At 39.6% G+C, this 9726-nt stretch overlaps 1 protein-coding gene across 1 annotated transcript; it reads right to left on the reverse strand.

Annotated features, from left to right (window-relative positions):
* Positions 1 to 2266: 2266 nt before the first annotated feature.
* On the reverse strand, positions 2267 to 3220 carry Or6p1 (olfactory receptor family 6 subfamily P member 1). Its single transcript, XM_076862013.1, has one exon. The coding sequence runs from the start codon at positions 3218 to 3220 to the stop codon at positions 2267 to 2269; it is 954 nt and encodes a 317-aa protein (XP_076718128.1).
* Between the last annotated feature and the right edge of the window lie 6506 nt (positions 3221 to 9726).

Here is a 9726-nt window from a genome sequence, read left to right on the forward strand (position 1 = left end):
TGTTCCGATCCTTGCTAAGACTCCACCCAATGACACCTCAATACAATATTAAATTATATAATTGAGAATTTTAACTTTCTAATCAGCTGTGGTTGTCTCCAAATAGTTACAATGATGCTTGGCATGGAAAGAATATGATACTACAATGACAAAATGACAATGATGATGGGGCTTGTCAGTCACTGGATGCTAAATGCATTATATCCTGGGAGGTCTTCCTAAGCTTCACTGGACAAACACAACTCTATCAAAGGCCATGCCTGGCATCAAATCAAGTCTTTAGAGAATCACAGGGTAGGAAACACAACATCCCCTCAAGGCAGACTCAGCAGTTTCTGTTAAGGGGAAAGAGTCCTAAAATGGGCAATGGGCAAGATCCTGTCATTTAAGATCGCAGCTAAGCTAGGAGCATGTGAAATTTGCAAAAGGAGGGCAGAATCCACCTTAGCTTGGAATCCTCAAGCGCCCTAAAAGCCAGTCGTATCTCTTGCAACAGTTTCATGGGCATCCATAGCTTCCAGGATTCCCTGCAAAACAGGCCAAGTTATAAAAGTAGTTGAAACCTTTATTTCTCACTGGGCTTTTATAATATATGTATGCATTATCCTCCCAGTCCAGAGGACATTTTCTAGTCACAGGTTATTTGTATCATACACAGTGTTGTCTAGCAACATTTCCAAGGTGCCAGAAGTGGGAAGTTAAACGTACTTCAAATTTATTCACAGAGAAAGAGAAACGAGTTTCATAACCTTTTACTCACACCCACGTTATCTATTTAGTATTCCTAATAAGCACATGAGGTTGGTGATGTTGTTTTCATTATAAAAAGAAGAAATGAAGAATGAAGAAGTCACAGTTCTTCACCTCTGGTCATATAATGTGTTAATGGTAAAGCCAGGAGCAAGCTGAAACTGGTTGCTTCTAGGATCTGAACTCATATTCATAAACTCCATGCCTTTCATAACTCCAAGAAAGGAAAACAATACGTCATGTAAACTGAGTCACACTCAAAGAAGTTTCTAAGACTAAAGGTTTTATGAAAATAAAGCAACTTACATTGTTTTAGTGTCAGATTATTTTTGGCTAGTTCATTTTAGATACTACAAAAATCTAAAATTGTTATTAATCAAATGGTTTTCTTCTCTTTCCAAAGCCTGGCTGAAAATAAGCAACTGTGGACTGACTAATAATCTGCACTTATTGGAATTTGCTCAATTGCATATTTATTTCAGTTTTTATGTATGTCATGTCTAAGTAACCATTGAATTTGGTTCAACATGCTGAAATTTGGGTAAATGAGCCTAGAGTCTGGATATGACAATATCTATGAATGATTCAAACAACTTTGCAAAACCCAAGGGAACTTGGCAGAATATCTACAATTTAGACTATGAACCTGACCTATCTCACTCATCTCATTCATCATCCTCATCCTATCTATGGTTCTCAAACATTCTTTCTTATCAAGACACTTTCTGTTCATATGGTCCTTTGTCCAGGGCAAAATTTTAAATGTTTGACACAAGTATGGTGCAGAAAACAACTAGTTAAAAAAACCCTGCAACCTATAATGCTGGAGAAGAATCTGCTTAAAAGTTTTCTAACACAATTCAGCTACTTCTTATTTGACATCTAATCAGTTAACCAGTTTCATACCCCTCTGAGATTCAAAGACAAAGAGGATATTTAGCCATTTACATTGTGCATATATGACTTAATGTGAAGTAGTGTGTCTCTCTCTGTGTTTACTTTCAGTGGGATAGCAGGTATGTAGAGATAAAGGGTGTGTATCAGATGGCATGAAATTTTTCTTGGGGATGAATGTGTAATTTTGCATTTTCTCACAAAAGTTGGATTTAATAATATGATCTTCAAAATTTACTTTCCCATATTAGTTTCTCTCAGTTTCAAAGTAATGAACTTGTAGGAAAACTCAAACCGTTTGCTAAACAGGATCCCGTTCCTAGGAACTTTGAATAAATTATTCTTTGCAGGGTTACAACTCAGATATCCTCTATTAGACTTTCCACGTGTATTCTGGAATTCTTCGTTTAAACAAGCCCCCACATGATTTTTTTTGAAGCTAAACCAGACTTAATTTGGAAACTCCTGTACAAAGCCAATGGCTTTTTAGGAGATTCCTAGACAGTATTTAGAGAAATGGTAGACTATTGACATTTACATTCCTTTCTAGCACATTCTCTGATTCCTTGGTGAGGGCCTATGAACACTCTGTTCCTATTCTCCCATCTCCGTCTGCCACACATCAGTCTGGAACATCCCTCGGATAGGGACATCTGCCCAGGACTGACTTTTGGAAGGCCTCCTTCACCTCCTTGTTCCTCAGGCAGTAGATGGCTGGGTTGAGAAATGGGACAATGACAGTGTAGAGCACGGAAATGACTTTGTTGTAGTTGAAGGTGTACATGGCTCGGGGCCGTGCATAGGTGAAGAGAGTGGAGGAATAGTAGATGACGACTACTGCCAGGTGAGAGGTGCAAGTGGAGAAAGCCCTGTGACGTCCCTGGGCAGTTGGGATTCTCAGGATGGCTGCGATGATGGCCGCATAGGATGAAATCACAGCCACCAGAGGGAGTAGAATCATCACCAAAGCCAGCAAGAAGTCCACCAGCTCTGCTTGCTCCTTGTCAGAGCAGGTGAGGTTCAGCAGTGGGGAGATATCACAGAAAAAGTGGTTGATGACGTTGGGTCCACAGTAGTACAGTCGGGAAATGAACAGCAGCTTCATCATGGAGCTGAAAAACCCACTTCCCCAAGAGGCAGCCGCCAGACGCGTGGCCAAGCTGGAAGGCATGAGACTAGGGTAGCGGAGGGGATCACAGATGGCCAGGTAGCGGTCATAGGCCATGACGGCCAGCAGGACACATTCTGTGCAGGCCAGAGCAATGAAGAAGTAGAGCTGAGTCATGCAACCCACGTAGGAGACTCTTCCATCCTGGGTAAGAAAGGCTCCCAAGAGCCGAGGAATGGTAACATTGATGTACCATAGCTCCAGGAAGGAGAGGTGACCAAGAAAGAAGTACATGGGGCGATGAAGGCTTGGGGTGAGCCGGATGGTGGAGATGATGAGCACGTTCTCCAGCAGCGTCAGCAGATAAATGGCCAAAAAGAAGACAAACAGGAGCAGCTGGAGGGGTGGAGATGTGGGGAAGCCCACCAAGACAAACTCTTCCACGTGGCCTCCACTCAAATTCCCCATGATCTCTGTCCACTTGAGTGTCTGAGAAGGTAACAGCAAGAGAAAAAGGTTGAAAGATAGGTGGAACAAACCATTACCGTCTCCCCACAGCCTGCAACCACGGAAGAAGGTCAGTGGTACAACATGCTATCAATTATTATTATTATATCATTTTCCCCATTTTTTTTGCTGTTTTATCTTCCATTTCCAGGCAAAGGTCCTCAGGATTGAGGACTGTGCTTAATAACTAGCAATTTTAACTGTGCTTAGTATTGGATGAATGCTTACCGAGAGATTTCAGGACCAGCCTTGGTGTTTTGATTCTTGGGTTTTTATTTTTGTTGTTGTTGTTGTTGTTGTTATTGTTGTTTTGATGCTCTCTTTTTCCCTTCCTCAAACTTTTGAGCCCTGTAGCATCTTTACTCCATATTTGTGGAAAGAGCAAATATATCAAAGAAAGAGTGACAGCCAACTAGCGACTGAGGGTTTCATTTTCTCACGGGAAATTAAGAAAAAGTAGTAGCTCAAGGAGGATTTTTGAGGTATCGGGAAGGCAACACAGCAGCAAAAGTTAGTTTGAAAAGGGTTCATTCACAGCAGGAGAAACAATTCAGTGCAGCAATTAGGAAGCTCTATTTCAGAAAAGAGTACATTTTTTTTTCTCATTCATTTTACAACTATTTTGTCAGTACATTCTCTGTGTCAGAATTAAACTCTATAATTTCTGGGCCTGTGTGATAGGTTTAAAAAAATATCTCCCAGGCTATGTACTCTGGCGGTTCCTGTAGTCTCAGCTACCTCATGAGGCTAAGGCAGGAGGATTGCTTGAGCCCAGGAGTTTGGGAGAAGACTGGACAACATAGTGAGACCCTGGATAGAAAAACAAAAACCAAAAAGGTATGTGTGTTTCAAGTCCTGGAATTCGTAGATAGTATAAGGACTTTTCAGATGTGATTAAATTAATAATTTTGGAATGGAAAGATCATCCTGCTTTATCTAGATGGTTCTTAAATGCAACCAAAGGGTCCTTAAAAGAGAGAGCGAGAGAATTGAAATAGACATACAGAGGATAAGGCAAAGTGAAGATGGAGCTAAGAGATTATAAGAAGAGATTGCAGGGCGTAGAGGTTGGAATGACTTGGCCATAGGTGAGGAATGGCTGCAGCCATCAGAAGCTAGAAGAGACAAAGCAGGAATTCACCCCCAGAACTTCCAGAGGAAGCACAAGCCTGCCAACACCTTGAATCCAGCCAAGTGGATTCCAGATTTCAGACTCCTGTTCTGCAGGACTATGAGAGTAAAGCTCTGTTGTTTTAAGCCATTAAACTGTGTCAACATTGCCACAGGAAATTGGCAATGCTGCAAAAGAAATGAGGTGTTCCTCTTCCTCCTAATCATTCTGCTCTGCCTTTCCAGTCTCCTATCAATCTTGCCCGTGACCTGGTATTGCCAGAAGACCTCTGGTAAAACTGCAAATCTGACTTGAGCTAGGGTCATATATGCAATATTATCATTCATTCCCAGTTTTGTCAAGATTTAGCCCTTTGCATTTTTCGCCTTTAAGAAAATTTCAAAGGGCTGGGCCCGGTGGCATATGCCTGTAATTGCAAGCAACTCAGGAGGCTAAGACAGGAGGATGGCAAGTTCAAGGCCAGCTTCAGCAATAGCAATATCCTGTATTAAAATAAAAAGTAAAAGAACTGGGGGTATAGCTTAGTAGTAGACACCCCTACAGTTCAATTCCTATTACAATAAATAAATAAATAAAATTTAAAATAATATGCCAGCTTGATGACTTCTTTTAATCAGACATTTATGTAGTTAAAGGGACTCTAATTCTACTGCATTGGTATTATTGACCTTTCTAAATGAAACTACTATATCACTTTTTTATAGGTTCAGTGAAATCTAAACATCAAGGCTATAATACCCACTAACAACTTATTTCAAAAATTATGCAAATAAATGTCTTTAAAATATGAGAAGTTTTACATCATTTGTCTCATCATAGTCACAATGTAATGTAATGTCTTTTATAATTGCAAATCTTTAATGGATTTCTCTATATCTGTCTACATTTTTTTCCTGAACTCTAAAAATTATAAGTGCTTTATAAAATATTTTTCTCTAGAGATTATATAATTAGCATACATTCAGCCAAAACAACAAAAATAGATGATATATTTTGAAAAACTATATTAGACACAATATTAAAAATTTATTGGAAAACCATCTTCTAATAATGTGGATTGAGCTTTCTCTTTTCAATTCTTATGTGGATTCAAGACTATTTATTACCACCAATGGGAAAGGTTTCAGCATCAATTTTATTTTATTGTTTCACTTTGGAGATATAAACACTGAGAAAACTAGTTCATATAAATAAATGACATTGATGTCCCATCACTATGGGAATAAAAGTAGTGCTGTTATAGAAATAAGATAATATTATTGGAACTTTCTGTTAGTTATGTGCAGAAATTTTATAGTACTCAATCATCAAAAATATTTTTGTTGATTTATTAGTGGACGACTCACTTAGCCAATTCAATTGTGTTGAAAGAAACAGATTGGAAACCGCTCACTTGCAGTAGGATGTGTTTTCCCTTTATCTGTCCTTCATTTTTTTTCAGCACTGACATTGATATTGATACTAAGTTACTATTCTTGGTAAAAAGAAGATTTCCTAGAACACATGAGTAGCATGAATTTCAGTCCTGTGTTGTAGAATCTTAAATAATCTCCTTTATTCAGATATTTATATTATAGATTCAGATAATTGAACTTAAATGCAAACTGGGGTTCTCTTCTAGTTGAAGTAGAGCATAAGATACAGTTAAAATTTCAAACTGACCAGGGTCAATCCTAAAGGACAAGAAAAGGACATTACTGGAGAATGGAGTGAGAATAGGAAGCAGGTTAGGAAACTCACTGTCTGCTTCACAAGTTTGTTTAAAGCCAACCTTGTTCTGCAGCCCACGGTGGGTTAAATTATCTGTCACCTTAAAGGCAAGCCTGTAAATGGAGACTCTGTGCCTAGAGGTTCCTGTAACTCTAATTTCCAGTCCACTGGTCTGTAATCCTTCATGTTATCATTGTCACTGGTTTTTAACTCAGTTGTTCAAAGTAGAATCCTGTTTATTATTCACATTGGCTTGCTATTGCCAAAGACTTTTCTCCAGCCAAAAAAATGTTGGTCTCTAATCTCTTTCAGTTACATCTCTTCACTTTTTCTGTACCCTGCTTTGAACCTGCCCTCTCTTTTGGACAAGGGCCTCCTATGTGGACTACTTCTGGTTGACTATCCAGATTCTTCCTACAGCACGGAGCATATCAGTGCATGGTGTGCACTGGACTTGTGTTTAATGCTTCTTTCTTAACCTGATTATTCTAATGTCTGGGCTGTGCCTCTCCCCTCTCATCAGTCTAGAAACTACCTTTCTCCTCTGTTAGCACTTCAAGATTTTCATGATATCAGGGCAGGATTCTACCACTAGGGCAACACAAGACGGCAGAGCCTGAAATTCGCACATCAACCCAGTGATGATCTCTCTTATGCACCTTACTCGTTTTACAAATAATATTCCTAAAAGTAATTAATGGGGAAGAGCTTGAGAATGTCTCCCATTGCACTTCCTCTCAGAATCAACAGCAGGTCTCAACTCATACATAGGTCCTCTTGGGACTAAAAGGAAACTAATGGGACTGCACAATCCACCTTCTACCTACTTTGAATGGTCCTTTCGTGGTCAACTTGCTTAATATCTATTGCTCATCCTCTGATTTAACCTTCCAGCACATCAGAATTTTTCAAGGGGCCATACTGTTGTTTTTTTTAAAGTTTGGTCTTTTACACATGAATTATTGCAACAAACATGAGTGTTTCCGTGAAGACTTTGTCCAACAGGGTCCCTTGCATCTATTACTGTGACCATGACTCTGATCTTTGAGGTAATAATGTATTCACCTGCACTTTTCTTACTCGAGAGCAGAAACTATTTATCGATCCTACTTGAAGTTCAGTTCTTTATTCATGATGTGTGACCAATATATAGTTATCAGATGATTTAAGTACATTAGGTAATCATTGAGAAATTTGGGAATGTAATGTTTTGTCTTGTCTCAAGAGTAGAAGGCATAACCTGTTAATCTGTCAAAATAGTGCTGCTATTGTTGAAATCCGCTCTTCCTTCATCATTAGACAGTGACAAGCAAATAGAAAATTTGGGTGAAGATTATTTGCTTACAAAGTGAAATAAGTAGTTTTATTATTTTAGAAAACATGGGTGATTTTGTAGGTGTGTGGGCCTGAAACCATGCAAACATCATTTGGATCACTTATTTGGCTACTGACACCAGCAAAATGCTCTGAATTCCTGGATGTTATATAAATGAAGCTTTAACACTCCATAGTCTGGCCTCCTGGGGTGCTTCCCTGGAAGCAGCACAGACCTTCCTAAGAGACACATCGGCACAGCCTTACACATCAGCACACCCTCTTTTTGAAGGAAACTTTTGTCTTTATTCATTTTTTCCTTGAATTCTCCCTTGGATCATCACAAATGGAAGACACTGAATGCCCACTGAGTTGACTATTGAGAACTGTCTGGAGTTCTAATTATACTCTCCGTCTGTGTCCACAAGGTATGTAAAGAAGGTATGATAAAATGCATGACTGTGTGACCAACACTGAGTGCTTTCCATATGTTCACTTAATCCTCACAGTAGCCCAATGGGTCTAATCACCTTTATTTGTAATTGAAACAAAGATGAGTGTTTTTTTTTTTTCCCTCAAAGTCACACATTTAAGAAATCTTCAAACCTGCATAAATCAGATGATCATGGAGTTATTACGGCAAACTTAACCTCTATCCTATTCATGTACTATGGACAGAAGTATATGTCTTGGGCATAGCCAGATGGGCTCATTTACGTAAAAATAAATTCTTTTGTTGAAGATTGACTCCTGCCTCTCTTACTACTGCCCTTTGCTTTCTGGGTTTCCCCTTCCCATAAATAATTCCTGCCTTGTCCAACACCATTATAGATCTCCAGAATTTTACCATATTCTCACTTAAAAAATATCTCTTATGAAATGCAAATCAAAACCATAAGGAGCTACCATCTGGAACCAGTCAGATGGCTATTATAAAAAGAAAAAAGAAAAAACCATATATGTTGGCAAGGTTGCAGAGAAAAAAAGGGAACTCTTAACCCTGTTGGTGGGCATGTAAATTAGCACAGTCATTATAGGGAACAGTGTGGGGGCTCCTCTGAAAAACAAACAAACAAAATATGTCTACCATATGATCCAGGTACCTCACCTCCGAGTAAATAGTCAAAGGAAATGCAATCATCATATCAAAGAGATACCTGCACACCCGTGTTTGTTGTAGCTCTAGTCACAATCCACCAAGATTTGAAATCAACTTAGGGGCCCATCAAAAGATGGAAGGATGAAGAAAATATAGCATGTGTATGCGATGGGATATCATTTAGCTCTTTACAAAAGAGTGAGATCCTGTCAATTGCAGCAAGATGTGTGTTTCTGAAGGACATTACATTAAGTAAAATAAACCAGACACAGAATGGCAAGTATCTTAAGTTTTCTTTCATAGGTCGGAACTAAAAAAGTTGATCCCAAAGTGGAAAAAAGGAGAAGAGAGATGAGTAGAGGCTAGGAAGTGTAAAGGAAAAGAAAGACAGAGGGGGGTTGGATAAGGGGGACCTAAAGACAGTTAGATAGAAATAATAAGTTCCAATGTTCGACACAACAGGGAGAGACCACAGTTTACGATAACCTATTATCTGTTAGGAAGAACTATCAGCGAGAAGCTCAAAGACTCCAAACTCAAAGACACAGTGAGGTGGAAAGATGAGTCACCCTAATTTGATCATCTCCCATTATAAACCTGTACGGAAATGTCATACTCTATCCCACACAGATTAGAACATGTTCATTAAGAAGCAGAAAAACGAAAACATCCCTTATACCTGTGAACATTTCAAGTGTATTTCAAAGGCACCCTCCCCAGAATCATAACTGATGCTTATAAGAGTAACATAGCAAGGTACTCACTGTGAGATGTTTAGATCATGAAGGTTTTTCAGGTTTGAAGCACATTAAACATCTGAGGACGCTTAAGAGATTCCAAGATGATGAGGGACCTGGAAACCTCAGGGAATGCTGGAGGGTCTGAGGGTGTCCATCCTGGACGAGGGCAGCTCTTCCCACCGAGGCTTCCCAAGTCCCTTGCTTGCCGTCCTCCACTGTCACTCTCTCTCCCCGTCTCAGGGTACTTGTCGATGGCTGGTGACCTGTTCCTTCTGGGCAGGCATGGTCTGCCTCAGGTTCCTTTCAAGGAAGCTGATACTTCATGATGGTCTCTGAGTCATTTGCGACTTGACAGGACAGAGGTCGAGCAGATGGGTCCTGAAGCCAACAGGGGCAGCTGAAACCAGCCTTTATCACAGGACTGTCCCTCATCAGGGACATAGCCCCTTAGGACCTATTGTCACAGTGACCC

Source organism: Callospermophilus lateralis, chromosome 7 (genome assembly GCF_048772815.1).
Source record: "Callospermophilus lateralis isolate mCalLat2 chromosome 7, mCalLat2.hap1, whole genome shotgun sequence".
In the NCBI taxonomy this organism is placed as follows: domain Eukaryota; kingdom Metazoa; phylum Chordata; class Mammalia; order Rodentia; family Sciuridae; genus Callospermophilus; species Callospermophilus lateralis.